This window comes from Sminthopsis crassicaudata, chromosome 4, assembly GCF_048593235.1.
Source record: "Sminthopsis crassicaudata isolate SCR6 chromosome 4, ASM4859323v1, whole genome shotgun sequence".
Taxonomy (NCBI): Eukaryota; Metazoa; Chordata; class Mammalia; order Dasyuromorphia; family Dasyuridae; genus Sminthopsis; species Sminthopsis crassicaudata.
Genome location: NC_133620.1, coordinates 296,532,505 through 296,553,343, shown reverse-complemented (window position 1 = coordinate 296,553,343; position 20,839 = coordinate 296,532,505). Strand labels below are relative to the sequence as shown.

Below are 20,839 nucleotides of genomic sequence, written 5' to 3'. Positions count from 1 at the left end.
ATGATTTGCCAAAAAAGGTGAACACATTCTCACTCAAGATCTGTGAGATAGCTAACTAGGCAGGATTGGAGGAATAGTCAATGGTCAAGGGACTAAAGATGACAAGATTAAAACTCTCAATTTAGTCTTTTAGGTTACCAGCCAGACAAGGGATATGTAGATTATGCATATATATGTATATACATGTAGATAGTACTTATATCTATGTAGGCATGCATATATATTTAAGCTAACCAGCCAGACAAATGAAATTATTCAGGGGATATATAAGAGAAAACATTAGGCAGAATGGAGAATATTTATCTATAATCTATCTGCAATCTTAGATTTCATTTTGCTTGAAATTTTATTCACCTGCTAAAATACATTCACTCCCCTAATCAGAAAGCTCTAATGACTCCTCATTACCCAAAGTATCTATAGGCTCATCTATGGCATAGTTATGAGCATTGCCTTCCAAACAAGTGACCTGGATGTATATTGGAAAGGTGGGGGCATAGGGTTGGAGAAAATCATACTCCCACATCCAATCTTCTGCTAAATCTTGTCAATTGTAGATTGGAACAGCCTTTGCAACATCTCTCAAATATAACTCCTCTTTCCTTTGATACTGTTGCTACCCTGATGTCATCCTCATCACTTCAGACTTGGACTTGTGAGCAATGGCTCACAATTACCTCCAAGATCAAATAGATCTTCTGTTCGGCATTTAAAGTCCTTCATAATCTATCACCCTATCATTCCCCACTTTTCCAGTCTTCTTACACTTTACACTCTAACATATCTACTCTTTAATCCAGATGACTGGCTTTCTTTTTGTTTCACAACAAAACATTTTATCTCTTAGCTCTTCTCCAAGCCTGGAATGTTCTATATCTCTGTCCCCAGCTTCCCTGACTTCCTTTAAGTCTTAACTAAAATCCTACCTTCAACAAGAAGTCTTTTTCAATCCCTCTTATTTGTTTTAATTATTTTCTATTTATCCCATGTATAGCTTGTTTGTAAATATTTACTTGTTTTCTTCCACATTATAGACTGTGACCTCTTTGAAGACAGGGCCTTTTTGTGCCTTTCTGTGTATACTTAGCACTTAGCACTGTGCTAGAACATAGTAGGTGCTTAATAAATGCTTACCGACTCACTAACACCAAGGAGAGGAAGCAAGGAGAAAGAGCTTCTGGAGAGTATGGATGGAACTTTTTCACACAATGCAAATAGGAAGTAAACCCTTGTGGCTATAATGGTGAGGACTAATGGGAAATCCACTGAGAAAGCTGGTCATCAGATTTAGAAGGGCTCTAAGAATTCTTTGAGAAAGAGTACCTGCGAACACCTTGCTAACCTAGCCTTAGGGCCAAGAGAACTGTGTATGTATAAATTGACAATACCCATTGGGGAATGTTTGACATGAAAGGAGATAACAGCTATCACTAAGGATCTAACTCAAGAAACCATGTGAAATGTGCTAACAAAACAACATAAAATGTAAGAACATCCAAAATATCTCTTGTAGAGACTGGAGAAGGGGAGGAATAGAAAAATATATGAAGAGAGGCAGATGGGGACCATAGATCCTAGTGTAATGAGGGTCTGGTGCATGCTCAGATTATGTGAAATAGCATCTGTCTGGCACCTGTGCAGATATTATTTGCTTAGATGATACCATCCTTGTGGAAGGCATGTGGGAGAATCATGAGGACTAGAGCATGTGAAGACATTTTCTGTTGACCTACTATGTGGTTGAGAAGAACTATTTTTACTGGTTGTATAGCTATAATTGTCAACATCTTCAAAATGGCTGATAAGTACCCTTTTTGTGGGGCCATTCGGCCTTGCTAGGGAGGAGAAAGGAAGCTATAAGATACTTTACCCTAACCACATGGTATTACTATAACTTTGAGTAAAGGAGTCACCTCAATGTCTCAAACTTGAATGCAGCAAAAACCCCAGCTGGTACTAATTCAACTCAGTCCATTTTGAAGATGCAAGAAGCTGTGGCTACACCACCAGTGGAAACAGAGCTCCTCCAACTAGGTGGCAGACCAGTACAAAACGCCTAGGCATGCTCCAGTCCACACAGATCTCCTGGAATGCAGTCTCTTGCATCCTCCATAGGGATGAGGCCATCCTAACAGCCTCATGTCTGCGCATGCACTGAACGGAGGCCATCTCAGGTGGTCTTGACAAGTGCCAGATCCCCAACAACATTCACAATAAATTCCTTAGTCTGGCTTCCTCGTCTCCCATTACAGACTAACCTTTTAACATTTTCCATTTCCTGATTTCATTACTCCAGCCAAACTAATCTCTTCACTCTTCTCCATATATGACTTGTTCATTCATGTCTTTCTCTTTTTGTAAAAGCCATTCTTTTTCACCACAAATGCCTTTTCCTCCTCTCTCTACCAAAGTACTCTCCCTTCTTTTCCAAATTAGGCTCCAAACTCTTGTTCCCACCCAAGGCTTTCCTTAACAAATCCTTACTAGTGTGGGCATGGTAGATAGAGTAATCTGTCTTCTTACCCCATTCTCTGGGGTGGCTAGGGCTGAGAAGAGTTTGCAAAGGGAAATGATGCCACTGTATTCAGGGACAGCAACCAATTCTTGGCAGTTCTCCTTTTTAAAGGTTAGCATTTTGTTGACAAATTTGTCAAACATCCGTTGAAGTGGCTCTACTTCACCCTAGAATTGGAGGAAATAATTAAGAGATTCTGATGTTGCTTTTTTTCATGTGGCCTTTTCCACCCCCCCTTCTTTCTTTGCCTCAGTTTTTTCCATACCTTTGGTCTTTTCTCTAGCCAGGACTGAACATAAGGTTTCCATCCCAGGTCGTTGTAATCAGTGTACACCATCCCACAGCGAGATACAGTGGCTGGAGAAGCCACAGCCAAGTTCTCCACTTCAAACAGCAGGGACACCTAAGGATGTAACAAATCATCATAATACTCTACTTCCTGTTTCTAATATCAGGGCTCAATGTATTTTATTTTAAAATCTAAATATCCTGCCTCTAAGTCTAAGCCTTTGTCTCTTGGGATCCACAGATTCTACCTTCAAGTTCCTGCTTATTTCTAAGTAAGTTCTATTCTTTGGCATCCCAAAACATCTTACTCTATCCAAATACCTGCTCAGGCATGGAGATACGCTCTCCATTGATAAGGGTCAGCACTTTGTTGTCGTCCATGACAGAGTTCATGCTCTCAATCCATAATGTATCCACAGGACCATCAAAAAGGATCCACTTCTCATCTGGCTTTTCATCTTGGTATGGGAGAGAAGATGGGAGTCTTTCATTTAGCATTCACTCCCTTCAAGGACACAAACATATGCTTCCCTGGCTTCAAGCATTCCCCCTCCAATCTGTTCCCTGACCTAGGTAGGAAGCCCCCAAACCACTGCCTTCTAGAGACCAAAGTACTCAGCTCCCATGTTCTTCAATTACCAGCACAGGCAGTCCGCATTACACTGGACAAGACACCATCTGTCCACTCATTAGTGTTGAGGTCATATTCACCATATAACTCTCCTAGAGATACTGCCTTAGGATTCAAAGGAAAATCCTAAAAATCAGGAGGAGTTGGGGAAAAATAAGAGTTCATTTAAGTAGTGAAGATTTTTTCAGATACTCTTTCATTTTCAGCTTACCTATTAAACATATTGTTTCCATCTCTTGGATGGAGATATTAACTAAAATTCTAATCTCTACAAGATAGCCTGTCCCAATCTCTCAAATATGGTGCTTTCTTCTCTCTCTTATTTCCATCTTATCCTATATATAGCTTATTTGTACATCATTGTTTGCATATTCTCTCCTCTACTATACTGTGAACTCTTGAGAATATTGTGTTTTGCCTGTCTTTGTATTCCCTCTGCTTACCACAGGGCCTAACGCAGAGTAGGAATTTATTGACTTTTATTCAAGTTTATTAACAATCCCCAGGCATCCTAATTCCTAGGCCTTAGTTCTCCTTACATAGACCTTGTTTCCCATGCTGAGACCCATGCATAACTACTTCCTTCTGTATTTGCCTTCTTTGAGGTTGCATTGTCTTCCTGTTACCTAAGATATTAGCCCTTGGTCCCAACTCTTCCAATTTCATACCTTAACATTGTTGAAGTTGGGCTCTCCAGCTCGGCAGAGAGCAGACAGGGCTGCTTGCAGAACACGCCAGGTAACTGTCTTGGCACTGCTTGTGCAGCCCACAATCATAGAAGAGTGACGTGAATTCTTGGTTTCATACAATTGAATAACCTTGGTCATGGTGAATGGTGTGTTCTGTAGCCCCATCTCCTGAAGTTCATGCTCAATTGTCTCACGAAGCTGAGGAAAAACAATGGGATATGTGTGAAATCAGAGCTATTAATCATGACAGACCCACTGAAACTTAGGCCACCATATTTAGAGACATAATGAGGCTATTAACATCGGGAAAGAATTTTCCTCTAGTAGTTGTACTGGTGAGTATGGCGAAAGTGGGGGGCTTGGTGGGCCAGTGTGGGGCAGAGCCAGTCATACCCAGGAAAGTGTAAGGAGAAATACCTTGCCATAGTCAATGACAGGAAGCTCAATATTGGGGAAAAGGTCCTGAACAATTGCATTAAACAATGGTACATCTACTGAGGTTAGCTTGGCAATGTTCATGTCCCTCATGGAAAGCAGTAACACCTAGAAGAAAAGAGCAAATGGATCTTAGAAAGCAAAAATTTGAGACCTCACTAAATCCTGATGATATAATATAGCTTCTAGGGGAGACAGCAATAATTTTAAGGTCCCCTGACTTTAGGGTGCTTCTGTTCTAATGATAAGTCAGTGCTTTGAAATCTATGATCCTGAGGCTCTCTGTTCTACAGTTAATGATTACAGGAACATAACAATATTTCTTCCCTTAGACTTTAGGGAAGATATATTAGTGATGCTGAGACTATTGTTCTAATAATTTGTCAATGATTTCAAGTCTTCTGGCCTTACAAACATTACTGTCTGTTGGATAACCAAATTCTTGAGACTATTCCTTGTAGTCTCTTAGGCCATAAAATTAGCATATCTAAACATGGAGAATTAGTATATGTCTCTTTGCTTTTGTTTCTTTGCTAAATTCTCTTGGAATTTAGACTGCTTACTGGGATTATAGACCAAGGAAATACTAAGGAAGGGAAAGGGACCTGTATGTGCCAAAATGTTTGTGGCAGCCCTTTTTGTAGTGGCTAGAAACTGGAAAATGAATAGACGTACATCAATTGGAGAATGGCTGGGTAAATTGTGGTAGATGAATGTTATGGAATATCATTGTTCTGTAAGAAATGACCAACAGGATGAATACAGAGAGGCTTGGAGAGACTTGCATGAACTGATGCTGAGTGAAATGAGCAAAACTAGGAGATCATTATACACTTCAACAATGATACTGTATGAAGATATATTCTGATGGAAGTGGATATCTTCAACATAGAGAAGATTAATCCAGTTCTAGTTGATCAATGGATAGAAACAGCTACACCCAGAGAAGGAACACTGGGAAATGAGTGTAAAATGTTTGCATTTTTTGTTTGTTTGTTTGTTTGTTTTTTTGTTTTTCTTCCCAGGTTATTTTTACCTTCCGAATCCAATTCTTCCTTTACAACACCAACAACAACAAAAAAAAATTCGGTTCTGCACACATATATTGTATCTAGGATATACTATAACATATTTAATATGTATGGGAATGCCTGCCATCTGGGGTGGAGGGGGTGGAGGGAAGAAGGGGAAAATTCGGAACAGAAGGAGTAAAAGGGATAATGTTGTAAAAAATTACCTATGCATATGTACTGTCAAAAAATGTTATAATTATAAAATTAATTTCAAAAAATTTTAAAAAGGAATTTAGACTGCTTAAATTGGAGTTATAATTGCAATAAGCTTTGCCTCTTGACTTGATGGGTTCAAGTCTGCAAAGTTTTTGAGATACTTCACGACACTGGTCTGTGATCCTCACCTTTTGGGATCCCTTCCCAACCTCAATATTGCTATCTAAAGTTCAGGGTGATCTCTGTAAAGAGTATGGATTCAGGGAACATCACAGAGATTGAGTAAAAGCCAAGTTAAGGTTGTTAGGGCAATAAGAAAGTAGAAGACAAGGGACCAAAGGCCAACGGCAATGGAGCATCTCTTAATGGAGAGGGACAAAATGAGTAATACTGCAGTGAGGAAGTCACAAACACTTTAAGTAACATAAGACTTAAGAACTGTCTGCACATTGGGCTTACCTCTTCATCAGCCAGATCAGGTTGCAGTCGACGCTTCTTGCCAGCAAATCGTAAGAGAGAGGTCAGGGCTCGAAGGCCAAAGTCATAGTGGTCCTGCTTGGAAAGCTGCTGCACAGCCAGTGAGTAAAGTGTGTATACTTTCTTAGCCAGTATCTGGGTGGGGAGGCAAGAGAGATAGCCAAAAGATGAGGTAGGGATGGGGAGACATAGACCTTTAACAGAAGAGTAACTTGAAGAGTAACTTGTTGGCAGAATAATAAAAGGAGGGGCCAGGCCAGACCTGTTAAACACTCCTGGTACCCCTAGGGAGTAAGGTTGTCCTCTTTGTTCCAAGTGCATATAGTGATCTGATGCCCCCAAACATCATGGGATGGGATGATCACAAAACCAAGTTGTCCTATGGAATGGTGCTGCCATGGAATGAGAGTTGAAGGGGAGGGCACAACCACAAGACTACAAGGTCAAGGGTGCTGTTAATAGAGAGATACCTTGCAGTTGCCAAAACCTTCCCCAAATAGAATTATCTCTGCAATAAGAGTGGAATCAGGGACCACCATGGATATAGGGCGGAACATGGACTTCAAGTTGTCAGGAAGCTCTGTCCGACCAGCATAACCTGAAACAGAGTAGGTCCCAATCCAGCCTCATCTCTTACCCCAATCCTAACATTATAACCACCCAAATTTTATTTCCTTCTCTGGCTCATCCCTGATTCCATTTCCATCTGTCTTTTGTTCTTAATATGATTTCTGTCCCTTCTTCCTCCACTACTGTCTGTGATCCCTCACTTTAATCTTAACCCCAAGCCTTTATTTCATAATCCTAGCCCAATTACCCATTTTTCATCTCTGTCTACAGTCCAAATATACTTCAATCCCAACTATTTATCTCTTCTGATCCCTAAATGCTTTCCTATTTTTTTCTTTCCCAGGATCTTTTTCAAGGACTATCCCTAGAGTACACATTTGATGGGCCCTGTGTTTTGAGGGACCCTATACTGCTGCAGGGCCTTAAAGCTAGGTTATGACTTGGTGGAAGCTGTGGTTTCTTAGTTTATACTAAAAACATGAGAATATATATGTGTGTACATGCACATATATGTACATACAAAAAACATGAGAATATATATGTGTGTACATGCACATATATGTACATACACATACACATGAATATGAGTATGTGTATATATTTAATTGTTAACAAACTCTTCATTACTACCAAAGCAAAATGAACCTATTCCCCTTTTCCATCAGATTGCATGTTTTCTCCTCCAAGAATGCATTTAACATCTCTTTAAACTGATTTCACCTGGATATAAATATATGAGGGGTAGGGAAAATGTGCTCAAAGATGGGTGCTTTGTCCAGGTCCTTGAACTTTTTGGGGGGGCAATCCTACCTCCTCTCTATCGCTAAATCTTCTAAGGGAAGCCTGTGCTATTCCTAACCTCCCTCTACCATAATTCATAGTAATGAAGATCCCACAGGACCAGATTGATTTCCCCTCTCACCAGGATTCATAGTAATGAAGATCCCACAGGACCAGACGAGATTGATTTCAAAACCTTCAAAGAGGAATCGAGTGAGACCTGCTGCCAAAGCCGAAAGAATGGAGAGGATCTGCTGAGCTACCACAGAGAGCACCTCTATGTTTATTCGATTAAACTCATCAAAGCATCCCCAAGCTCCTGTCTGTAGGAAAGGACAGAAATAAGGTGGATTAGGAAATTTAATAGTCCCCCCAAACAAAGAAATCTTAGTGGAGGAAAAAGAATTAAGCCCAAGAACAGATGTCCTATACTAGGAAGAAGAGCCTAAAAAAGAAGAGGGAGAGAGAGAAAAAAAAATTAAAAGGTAACCAGGGGTGGGACAAAACCTTCCCTGGTTTAAAGTATTCCCAAAGCAATACCTTAGTAGATAGGGATGCCTGAACCCAGGGTCTTTAAGGATAAAACTTTTCTGAGTGAGAATCTCAACACTGGACAACTCTAATGCTGGAAATATAGATATTTTCTGGGGCAGATGACATAACAAAAGAATTTCTGAGGGTAAAGGAATAAGGCTAAGGGGAATTCTTTAAGGAAAGAAGGATTGCAAGTCTTTGAATAATGAGTAGGACAGAACACAGAATGTGGACCTTAGGACCAAACAAGGCAAAACAGTTAAACTACTCATCTTTGTCTGAAGATGGAGTGAAGGAGAAAAACTACACAGAAGGTTTCTACAAGAGGCATGGAAACTCTAACCTGAGCCAGTCCTGAGTACATTCGACCCATGGACTTATAGTCAAGACCTTCTGAACAGTTGACTACGATGACATACATGCCCAAGGCTTTGCCCAGGTCCTTGGTTGTCTCTGTCTTACCAGTACCAGCTGGGCCTTTGGGTGAGCCCCCACGGTGCAAGTGAAGGGCAGTTGTCAGAGTCATGTAGCACCTGTGGGGCAGGTTTGGGAATGAGATCAAGCCCCTCCTCAGCACCTACGGCCTTGCCCTCCCTGCCCCTGATGGTCTACCTGTCTGTCAGAGGAGTGATGACAAGTCGACCAGAGTTACCTAAGTACTCATAGCCATACTGGAACTGTGTGTTGGTCTGTCGTATTATACAGTCATCAAGATCCTAGAGAAGTAGAGATTAATTCAGAGGCAGTTATAAAATGAAGAAGAGGAAGAAATTCAGAACTGGGCATAGAAAGGAGCAGGAGCAGGATTAGACTTAGAAGAGAGCTAAAGATAGGAATAGAGAAAATGAGAAAGAAGTTATGATGAAAAGATTAGAGATTACAAATTACTACTAAAACCTGGGGCTAATTTAGGAGATTTTTGAGAACGTTAAAAGGTGAATTTAACTTAAGAATTGGTTTAGAGGACTAGAATATGATTATATTATAAAAGGTCAGTAACAAATTGAAATCACAGTACCTTTTCCCAGTAGAAGCGGAGTTGGCTGAGCCATTCAAAGGCATTGACATCCATAAGACCACTCTTATAGAGCTTCTCTATCACATCACGAGCATGAATCTCTATAGTTACCAATGCTACAATCTTAAGTCGGAGGATCTTGGTCAGGTTTCCCCGGATAGCCTCTGAGTACTTGTTCAGTATTGATACCTACATGTATTAGGCAATGATGGTAGGAAAGGAGGTGACTGAATCTAAGCTGAAACATACTTTCATATTCTCACATCCATCTAACTCCAACCCTGCTCAGGACTCCAGGACAAAAAAGTTGGTGTAGTCTAGGCAAAGTCTGAAAATATGCCCCTTAGAAATCTCAGTAATGTAAAAATAAATAAATAAATATAGCTGAGGCAATTGGGGTTAAGTGGCTTGCCCAGGGTCACACAATTAGGAAGTGTTAAATGTCTGAGGCCAGATTTAAACTCAAGTCCTCCTTATTTCAGGGCTGGTGCTCTCCCATTGCACCACCTAGCAGCCCCCATACATATATTCTTAAAAGACACCCTTTTATGTGCTATTGTCTACTTTAATCTTTGAGCCCTTATTATATATGACACATCACAAAGTAACTACACACTATGACATTTAACTATGTGCATTTATAAAAAGTAATATTAAAAAGTATCACTGTTTACTTCCCTATTGCACCCTAACTAGCTACTTTGTCTGTCTATATTTCTAACTCTGATCATGTGCCAATGTCAATCTCAACACCAGTTTTTCAGTTTACTGTCAAACAAAATCCCAGCCCATCCTGAACTTTCAGCAACATTCTATCTACTTACAAGTTCTAACCCATTTCCCAGTCAAACTCTCAATTTATCAGTTCTCCATTCCCCAAGTCTGACTCAGTTTCCTACCTGCTTCTTTCTCATGACTTTGAGGACTTTCTTGTCCGAGCGCTCTTTAGCTATCTGCAGGGACTTGGTAACATCAGTTGTCCACTGGATCTGACTAGAAGTGATCCCCATCTGGAAATCATCAGGATGGGAAGGGTCAAAAGCCCTTAATCTTGTTTTTAGAAAATCTACCTAGCCTACTTCTAAAACTTCTAAATTCTACCTCTTTTATGGTCTAGTGGGATTGAATTCATATTTGTATTAATAAATGCAAATTGACTTATTGGACTGACAGTTCAATCTAAATTCTAATTCTGGCTCTATCACTGTTATAACCTTAGGCAAGCTATTTTTCTTCTTCCCAGACCTGAATTTTCTCCTATGTGGAAGGTGGACTAGAATGATTTCCAATGATCCTTCCAACTTTAATGTTCTATCAATCAAATAAGTATGTTTGTACATGTGTAAGGGATTGGGGATAAACCACTAATTTTTGATTCTCAATGACTTATTTCTACATAAATTTGCATATTCCTAATCTCTTATTTAAAAGTGAGACATAGCTACTTAGAAGGAATAGTTTGGATGCCTGGGTTTTGAGAAAGTTAACAGTGAATAAGGAGACAAAGCAAGAGACTTGAATAGTGGGAAGAGATCAGAGGCCTATTTCCTCATTTTAACTTCCACCCTCTCACACCTCCATTCTCAATGAATTTGGAAGTTAAATCCAATTTACCTGGCCAGGCCAATCCTTCACCCACTTGTCTCTCTTGTTAAGAAACTTTTTGAGGGCAATGCGGCTATTCCGGAGCAATTCCCTAAGAGTGTTTCTCATAGCACGTTCGACATCACAGAGCCAAGCCTAGGCAAAGGAGTGAACAGAAAATGGAGTTTAAGTACAAAAGGCTAAAGAGGAAATAAGGAAGAGATCTAGAGGACAATATACCTAGATCTTAGGAAGGGAATAGACGTTGGGGACAGGAGGAGAGGAGACAGCCAAAACCTGAAGACATCTCCATGAACAGAACAGAAAAAGAAAGCAGTAAGCCTGGGTCTGTGAAGAAAATGGAGGCTGGGAACATAGGATATTTATGTCTCAAAAAAAGAACCCAGCTATTGGAAAAATATATATATATAATAATGCTACTTCCTTTTCCAAAGTTGCTTTACTTCTAAAAAAATAAAAAAGCCAAGTGACTGGCAGAGCAGGAAGAAGAATCAGCATGGTCTCAAGGCCTTTCCTTCCTTACCTCAACAGGCCCTTCCAAAAGCACTGTGTGAAGAAAATCAATATATTCTCCATCACCTGAGAACATTCCTACACCTTCCCATTTGCTGCTGACTCCACCCATCTGTGAAAAAGAGAGACCATCATTTACCTTTCCCTTTCTTCTAAAGCCAGATTATCCTAAAGAGCATCTAAACAATTGCAAACTCTTTTGCTGCCTCATCCCTAAGGCTTTTCTGCTTTTGTTCCTTCCTACTCCCATCTTCATTTGGCCCTCGGTGCTGACCTTCTGCATTCGTAGTGACTTAATGTTGTCAAAGCATTTTTTGAGGTGGGGCTGCACAGCTTCTGGGTTTCGGGATTGACCCAATATCTCCAGCAGGTCATCATTGGACAAAAAGTAGAAGCGGGGGAAGACATGGCGCTTGGTTTCTAGGTACATATCCAAAGATTTCTGTATATTTTCTAAGCTTGTGTTCATCTCCACCAGTTTATCCATGAGGCCTGGGGAAGAGATCAATGAGTAGCATCTACTTTATAGATAGTCCCAACTCTCCCCACTTTAGCAAAGGCTTTCACTATTAGTAGTTTAGGTAAGTCTCATAAGTCTTTGTAGATCATGGATGCCACCACAATTGGGAGCTATAGTCTCCACTCCCCAAGATACCATTTCCCACCCCTCCCCATTCTGCCCTAATTTCTTCAAGGCTACATTAATCCTTGGAATAATTCTCATTCAGCTGAACACCTTGGATCATCCCAAAGCCTGGTGAGAATCAAGAAATTCTGTCCATCCCTAGGCCTGTAACAGGGAATCTGTGCCCTGCAACCTTCTCCAACTTCATTCCCACACATCAGTGATTAAAAAAAAAAAAAAAAAAAAAAGAAAAGACTGCAATGTTCATCATTCCTTAAAGGTCTTCAAAATTATAGTAAATGAGCTGCTAAAATAGCAGAGTTAGTGTTAAAATGTCCTCCTCAAATTGTTTTTTTCATCTCCTTCATCTTCATTCTTTAAAAAAGATGAGGGTAGGTGTGAGCTGAAATAAACTAACCATGGGATTAAATTCTGAGATGTCTTGAGAAGCAAGAATGTTTAGTTAGCTAGGGCCTTTAAGAGACTATTTGAATTGCTGAATATTATAGAGAGATGGCTGAAGAACTTCATACATTTCAACAAAAGAAGTATTTTGTATCATAGGCTTAAAAATGCTAAAGAAATTTTAGTTATACTCAACTCTTTGTGTACCATTTGGGTTTTTTTGGACAAATATGCTGGAGTAGATAGCTATTTCCTTCTCCATTTCATAGATGAGGAAACTGAAGCAAATAAGGTTTCCCCCCCCCCCCTTCAGGGTTACACAGCTAATAAGTGTTTGAAGCTGCTCCAGTATTGAAGTACATAATCTTTGTCAACTCTCTTGTATAAACATACACATACATTTATCTATGTGAATAGGTAGCACTTTAAGTTTCTTTGCTGATATTTATACTCTTTAGTCACTAGATGCTCTGAGAAACTTCTTGACTGCTTTTTATTCTAACCCTAAGAAATGAAACCTATTTAGATTTCATGGAAGCTGGGATCAATTTAGTAATTTAGTGATCTCTGGGCAGATAGGGAAGATTGATGCCTCATAAATTACACTGTGTAGATAGCCACTATTTTACTTTTAAATGGAGCATATCCAATTTAAGGACAGTAAACTACTGGTCTTTTGGAGGCAAAAGGTGTATAGAGTACCTGGATGGTGGGTGCTACGGAGAGCATTGTTGTCTTTGGTCATCCGGTCCATGATTATTTTCCAATTTTGGTTAATTTCATCAAAAGCAGCTGATTCCTGGGGCAGTTGCTTACGGATGTCTTCTCCTAGAAAAATGTTCTAGGGAAACCAGGAATAGAATGAGTCATATTCCCATCCCCATTGCTTCTTAAATCTCTGCTCAGGTTTGAGAGAGAGGAGGAATGGAAGAAAGTTGGGAGAGCGAAGGTTCATTTCTATAAGGGATGGAGTATCTAAGCTTGAGCTTGGTGTGGGGAGGGGAATGGAAATGAGAATAAAGAGGAGAATCAGGTAGGGGACCTGGGGCAAATATCAGTGTTTATGAATGGCTTGGGATTAGGAGTGGGAGCTGATACCTAAATTCCAAGAGGAGAAGAGAAAAGGGGAAGACAGAGAAATGGGGATGAATGCTTTGTTTCTGACCTCTAGGTACAGCCACTGGCGCTGGACAGTGAGCACCATCTCAATAACCTCTAGGATGAGGGAAAGGCAACGTTCCCAGAGATCCACTTCTTTTTCAAATGCTTTGACAAAACGTGATGCTTTCATAGTGGACAGAGCTACCTGGTTATCTTCCAATGCTTGGAATACGTCTTCTGTTCCTCTGGGATAGAAGAAGACATATATGTTCCTTTTCTATTTGTCACACCTTGGTTCCAAAACATCTAAACCTGATCCCCAGTTGCTAGCTTTCAATACATTCTTGTAGGGCCCTACTTTACTTCCTGGCTTCTTGTACCATCCTACCTGAGCCTGTGGTGGCCCTTGTCTTTGTAGGGCACTATGTCCAGTTGGGTCACATCCCAGGTCTTGGCAATATTTTGTAATGCCTATATAGAGAAAAATGGAAGACTTTAAAACTAGGTCCCAAGTTGCTAAGGAGAATAGTGACTGAGAGGACAAAACAAGGAATAAGAAACCAGATGCCTGGATTTCTAGGAGGGGAAGAAAACAGAATAGCTAGGAAGGTGGTAATAGGGAAAAGTGAAGATGGGGGGGGTTGTTAAATATCCAGGTTCCATACCACTTCTATAGCCAACTCTTTGGTGGCTGAAGCAGAGATTTCCCCAATCTTTTCCACATGTTGATCCATCCCAAGCTCCACAATCTGTTCCAGGGTGAAGCTATCTGATTCTTGGTCAAACGCCCTCTGCACTTCATCCTTCACTTGGTCCCAGTGCCTATAGACACAGGTAGGGAGTTCTGAGAAAAGAGCTTAGGGCCACAAACAACAAAGCATTCTCCTGGGAAGTTTTTAGGATTGCTCACATTTCTATCTTCCCAAGAGATAAAAGGTTTTTTTTTTTTTTTAATTCAACAAACATTGATTCAATGAGGAGTATATGTACTGTAAATTTCTATGAAAGAGAAAATCTGGGGAAGGCATAATTAATGCCCTCAAGGAATTTACAATCTGGTGGAGGGATTGAGAGAAAAACTAAGTAACTATAATACAAGGAAAAATAAGATATCATTTGTGCGGTATAAACAAAGTACTAGAGAACTTTAGAAGAGAGAAAGCCTATTTCTAGCTGGAGGAATTTTAACATTAAATCTGGACCCTGAAGACCAAACAGCATTCCATGGGCCAAAGGTAGGGATGAGGGGTGTTCCAAATAAAGGGAATAAAAATATTTGGAGTAGCAAAGCACATTTGAGAAGTGATGAATAGATAACTATTTGGCTGAACTGCAGGAGTTGTATATGGAAGTGAGTAAGAAATACAGCAGGAGAAGCAGGCTGGGGACAGACAACTGAAGACTTTGGATGCCAGGCCAAGGTGTCTGGGCTTTATTTAACATATAGAAGGGAACCACTAAATGTTGTTGAGCAAGGAAGTGACATGACTTACATATTCATGGAATAGTGGAAAGAACCTCTAAATTAGTTTCAAAAAAACTAGTTTTAGGTCCAATTCCCCTTAATGGTTGAGTGATCTTAGATAAGTCATTTAACTTGTCTTAAGCCTCAATGTTCTCATCTGTAAAATGGGAATGTCAATATAGCCTACTTATTTCAAAGAACTGTTATAGAGATAAAATGAGATGTTTGTGAAAGTGCTTTAAATACTACAAAAGTTGCATACAAATACAAAGTAGTATTATTTTTATTCAATCAAAACTTTAAACATTTAGTAACTCCTCACTAGTCAATAGTGATCAGTCAGTCAGTCAATAGTCATTTATTAAATTTGCTGAATAATGGGGATACAAAGAGGCAAAATACAGGGTCTGCCCTTGGGGAGTTCATAATCTAATAAAGGAGAAAACATGCATAACAACCAAGTACAAAAAGAGCTACATATAGTTTAAAAGGGAAATAATCAATAGAGGGAAGACACTAGATACAAGGCACTGTGTTTTAAATACTGAGGATACAAACTCAGTCCCTACCAACACAAATACAGATAAATGAACAAAAAGTAATTGGAGGAGGGAGAAAGTTTTAATAACTAGAAGATCAGGGAAGGTGTCCTGGATGAGGAAGAAGTAAGATTGGAGCATGTTCCAACTATAGGGGATGATGGTCTGTCCAAAGGCAGGAAGTTGGAAGATGGAAAATACCAAATTCTGGAAACAATGAGTTGATCAAAGGGATAGAGTATATAATTAATGGCAGGTAATGTGAAATAATGTTGGAAAAGTCAGTTGGAGCCTGATTACAGGCTTACAGAGGGCTTAAATACCATAAAGAAAATACTATATTTCATTCTAGAGGTGATGAGAAGTCCCTTAAAGTTTTCAAGCTGAGAAGGGATGTGGAAGATCATTCTGGCAATTACATGGAAGATGAACTAGAGAAACTAGAAACAGGGAGAGAGATTAGGTGGCTACTGGAACAGACTTGGCAAGAGGTAATAAAGGCTTGTATAAGGGTAGAAGCCATGAAAATTAGAAGGGGACTGATGGACATGCCATAAACAAGACTTGGTGACTGACTGGATGGAGATGAAGAAAAGGGAAAAGTCAAAGGTGGAAACCTGGGAAGATAGTGGTCCTCTCAAAAAAAATTGAAAAGTTTAGAGGAAAAGTGGATTTAGTGGAGAATATAAGTAATGTCATTTTGGACATATTTCATTTGAGATGCCAGCAGGACATCCAAGTAAAAATTTCTAGCAGGCAGTTAGTAATGCATAACTAGAGTTCAGGGAAAAGATTATCATTTAAGAGAGAAATTTGGGAGTCACCTACTTGATAATTAAGCCCATGGGAACAAATGAGTAAAGTGATCCTTTAGGAAAATTAATTTTGTTATAGCAGACAAAACAGACTATGAGGGGAAGAAATAGAAACAGAGAGCTCAATTAGGAGGCTATTTTTTAATTTAAAGTTATAATAAATATAAAAATAATGACATACTCCATATCAGAGGTATGCCTACACTACTACTAAATGGCCCTGAACAAGATTACTTTTTCCATGAAACCTTTCCTTGTTCAAAGCAAAAACCTTTTCCTTCAGACTTCACTTTGTTATGTAGCTTAGGTTCAATATTGAGGACTCCACAAAAGTAACCATATCTATGCTCTATGCTCCAAATCTATGTTTCCAACCCAAATATAGTTTCCTCTAGTAACATCAGAATTTATTTTGTATTTTGGAAAAGAAAAGAAAGGAGAGGACAGGACAGGACAGAAAAGGACAGGACAGAAGAGAACAGGAGAGGAGAGGAGTGGAGAGGAGAGGAAAGGGTCCTCAACTGTCTTTGCAAGCACTCAAGGTAACAAGAATTTAAATATGGGACAGGCTTTATTTAGCCCAACAGCAAATGCAAAAGACTAATTTTGTTGTTATCCAATTGTTTCAGTTGTATCTGAGACTTCATGATTCCATTTGGGTTTTCTTGGCAAAAATAACTGAAATGATTTGCTATTTCCTTCTCCACCTTATTTTACAGATGAGAAAACTAAAGCAAGTAAGATGAAATGGCTTGCCCAATGTCACATACCTAATCACACATCGTATCTGAGATCAGATTTGAACTCAGAAGATGAGTCTCTCTGATTCGAGCCCCAGTGCTCTATCTAGCACCTGTATATAGCTTGTTTTGCATATATGTTTGCACGTAGGTGCACTGGACTCAGACAACCGAGCGCTTAAAGCTAATAACCTATTGGACAATACTCTATTAGTATATGCTTGGAAAAATGGCCCTTTTCACTATTCCTTGCTCCCTTGTAGGAGTTAGAGGGTGGAGTGAGAGAAGCCAGACTCACTTTGAGGAGGACCAGGAGAAAGGAGGTTGGTGGAGAGCTTGTGGCAGTTTTGTCCATCTCCTTTACTTCTCCCTCTAAAGACTTTTTATCCTGACTCTGGGCTGCCCTGAGGCCTCCAGGGAGCTACCACGAGCTTTACACTCCCCAATTAAATTGGAAGCTGCTTGAGTCCCAGGACTGTCTTTTACATTTTTTTTTTTTTATCCCCAGAGTTTAGCAAAAGCCTAACAGTCCCAAAGACTCATACCTAAATTCATAAACTGTCAAGAAAAAATGTTTCTTTGTGGTGGATCGATCTCTGTCTCTCTTTGTAAACCTTCTATATCTATAGAAAGTGGGAAAGGTAGGAAAAATTTTCTCTTTCTTGATGAGTTTTCCTTGTTTCCCTTTAAATGCCAATCCAAGGACCAGCCAAAGAATATGAACTTCATCAGTTTTTTTGATCCAGGAGTCATAAATGTCTTCATTGTCCAATGAATGACTTCAAATGTCTAAACACAAATGCCCAAAGTTTGGGTCAAGAGGAACTAGACATCCCAATACAAAGACATAAATTTCATATCATATAAATCACTAAGAATTGGTCACAGGAGATGGATATATATTGATATGATGCTATATACATGAATTTGTGATGCCATTAGGACTTTGGGTGAAAATACCCAATATGTGGTTGGAAATATGATGCTAGAGCTCATTAGAAAGACCTGGACTAGAGAAATAGATTGCATAAGAGATGACATTTGAAGTTTCGGGGGTGGAGGAGAAAAAGCATCTACAGAGACAGAAAGAGGAAAAAGGAGACCAAGGGCAGCCCACTGGGAAATACTCACATTAAATGGCAGAGAAGAGAGAAATTAAGAAGGATCATAAAGGTATTGTATTACCATGTATTACTATTTCCCTTGATATTTTTCCAAAGTTATTTCAATAAGAAAGGGTTAGGAAAAAAGAAAGTATGAAAGAAAAGAAGAAAAAAGGGAAATACAAGAATATCAAATGTTTCAGAAGTCAAAAGAATGAAGACTGAGAACTAGACATTAGAGGACTAATTAGGAGGTCATAAGTGAATTTTAAGAAAGATCTTTTGTAATGTGGGGAGGCAAAAGCCAGGCTAAAAAGGTGAGAAGATGATACAAAAATGAAGACAACATCTGTGGACTACTCTTTTAAAAGTCTGACTATAAAAGGAAATCTGGAAGAAACTGCCCCATTTTCTGATTCTTGTAGTGATCCTATGGGTCAAGGGAAATGGTTCACAAGGGGAGCACAGCAGGACAAACCTTGAGATATGACAAATCTTGCATTAGCAATCTTTTTTGGGGGGAGAGGTACAAGATCCTCACAAGAGTAATAAAAGGATGATGTCTAATTTTTGAACTTTCTTTCTCCTCTTTTTTTCATCTCTTTTATCATTCAAATTCAGATCTCCAGAAGCAAGATGGCTGGGAGTGCAAGGAGTTTAGAGACAAATTCAGAACATGGAGAAACAACTGGGAACTGAAGAAAAAAAATGCTTCACCACCAGCAATGTCAGTTATAATCAGTTGCAGTGCCTGAGGATCTATTGTGAATCCTGTGGTTGGTAAACTGCAGAAAATTTCCTTTTCCTCCACTTCCTTTTAATATATAAACCTGAAATAGAAAATGAAAGCCCTTTCCCAATTCCTTTTTTATTAGTCACATTTGTACATACTCCATAAACATTCCCATTGCACCAAACTTAGTAAAAAGCTGGCATGACAGAGAAAGTTTATAGTCTTTTGTATCTTAATTACAAGCTACTAAAGTTCAATGGTCATAGTCTACCAAGTATCTGAACCTATGGATGCTGAAAGAAATACCTCAAAGGAGAAGGTGAGGCACAGAAATAAGTTATAATTACAAATAGTTAACATCACATTTTCATATCTAACTAAATTGGAACACAGGGTCTAAGAAAAAAAATTTGCATGCAGCACAAAGAAATCCATTTAAACTCATTCTTTCTGTCAGTGTCTGACATCTATTTAGTGAACAGGCATGGAGACCTAGAAGAATAATCTGCTTGAGTATCCCCTAATACTCCAAGTGAATATCATACCACATTATATTTAACTCATCAGTGGCCTTCTGGACATTCTATAAAGAAGACACTATAATATCTCAGCTCTGGGCACCATCCAGTACTGTCTGCCATGTCTACATAGTCTCCCTGCTTTGTTCTAACTAATCATTTCTCTATCTTCCCAACTAAAACTTCATTTTCTACAGGAAACCCTTCTTAATTCCAATACCTCTCTACTCGTTATTTCCTATTTGTCCTATGTATAGCATGTTTTGAAATTATCTCCCTCATTAGGCTGAAAGCTCCTTAAGGCCATCCCAGAGTCTTGCACAGTGTCTGGCATACAGGAGACAATAAATACTGGCTGACTGACATTACATTTTAGGGAAGGGTGATAGAGAAAAAAGGATAGTAACTAAATAGTAAAGAAAAAAATGAAGGTTTTGTTTTTTTTCCCAATATGGAGACACTTGAACTTATTTTTAGGCAGAAAAAAGGAGAGAGGAAGAACTATTAAGAGAGAGAGAAAGAGAAAAAAAAAAGTCCCAGAGAAGATGGGAAGGGCTAGGATGAAGGGCACAGGTAGAAAAGTTAACTTCCAAGTCTCCCTACCAGTAATGTTACCTTTCTCTGAGAGCTGGGTTACGCAGGTCTGAAATGAGGGGCATTGTTCGTTTGAACTGCTCAATTTTTGATCGAGTTGTCTCAATGATCTCCCAGTTTCGGTCCTGAGCAGAAACAAAGTTAATCAAGCATATAAGACTATATTCTTGAGAGAGAGGACCCAAGTTCTCTCTTTTACTCATATTCTCATCTTATATCCCTTACAAAAGACAATCCTGCCTTTTCTCCACCACCCTCATGCTTCCCTCTACAAACCTTATATTCCTTCCCCAGCCTGGTGAGGCGGCGATACAGCCCATGAGCCATGCTTTCCATGGCCTCTGCCTGCAGTGTCAGGAATCGGCCAGTCTTCCACTGGTTCCAGTTCTCTTCCCAATCCCGTGTGATCTCCCAGATCTGCTGCAGGGCATCAAGCTCCTATTTGGCCAAAGAGAAAGAGAAACTTAATAAGAGCAGTTTGTTCTCTTGGTCCTTTTTTGATCTTGCTTCCTTTGAACTTGTTTCCTTTGCTCCTCTCCAAGTATAAATACATCTCCATTTCTCTTTTTCTCTTCCTCTGCTCTTTTACAAGCTCCTCCAAATTCTTTTAATACCAGCTTTTCAAAATGAATTTTGTTCTTATTTCCATATTCCTCCTACTTTATGTCCAATGGTCTAAGATAGTATCTTACCTTTTCCAGATTCTGTAGGTCCTTGGATGCAGGTTGTTCAATCTTGAAGATGCCCAGGTTGGAATGGAGAGCACTTTCTTCAGCTCTCATGGAAGCCAACATTGCCCGCACAGCTGCAATTTGGTCCAAGGCTGCTGAAAAGCCCACACTGCTAGTGAAGGGACCTGTGAGGAAGAGAAAGAGTACTAGGTTCAAGGATATGCAACCTTCCTCATCCAAACCAGG

The 20,839-nt window shown here is 39.5% G+C and overlaps 1 protein-coding gene across 1 annotated transcript in view; it reads right to left on the bottom strand.

The window, feature by feature from the left end:
• LOC141566784 (dynein axonemal heavy chain 2) overlaps positions 1–20,839 on the bottom strand; it is a 117,936-nt gene that overhangs the window by 39,156 nt on the left and 57,941 nt on the right. Inside the window, exons 19-41 of the mRNA XM_074311828.1 lie at positions 20,615–20,778; positions 20,199–20,360; positions 19,944–20,047; positions 14,081–14,237; positions 13,804–13,886; positions 13,480–13,660; positions 13,017–13,155; positions 11,559–11,776; positions 11,295–11,396; positions 10,781–10,906; positions 10,066–10,176; positions 9,167–9,355; positions 8,761–8,864; positions 8,492–8,681; positions 7,757–7,937; positions 6,735–6,862; positions 6,247–6,399; positions 4,541–4,666; positions 4,103–4,321; positions 3,443–3,560; positions 3,125–3,261; positions 2,781–2,918; positions 2,524–2,682 (exon numbers count right to left, since the gene is read on the bottom strand). Of these exons, the coding sequence (XP_074167929.1) occupies positions 2,524–2,682; positions 2,781–2,918; positions 3,125–3,261; positions 3,443–3,560; positions 4,103–4,321; positions 4,541–4,666; positions 6,247–6,399; positions 6,735–6,862; positions 7,757–7,937; positions 8,492–8,681; positions 8,761–8,864; positions 9,167–9,355; positions 10,066–10,176; positions 10,781–10,906; positions 11,295–11,396; positions 11,559–11,776; positions 13,017–13,155; positions 13,480–13,660; positions 13,804–13,886; positions 14,081–14,237; positions 19,944–20,047; positions 20,199–20,360; positions 20,615–20,778 (3,389 nt within the window). The remainder of the gene's footprint in view (positions 1–2,523; positions 2,683–2,780; positions 2,919–3,124; positions 3,262–3,442; positions 3,561–4,102; positions 4,322–4,540; positions 4,667–6,246; positions 6,400–6,734; positions 6,863–7,756; positions 7,938–8,491; positions 8,682–8,760; positions 8,865–9,166; positions 9,356–10,065; positions 10,177–10,780; positions 10,907–11,294; positions 11,397–11,558; positions 11,777–13,016; positions 13,156–13,479; positions 13,661–13,803; positions 13,887–14,080; positions 14,238–19,943; positions 20,048–20,198; positions 20,361–20,614; positions 20,779–20,839) is intronic.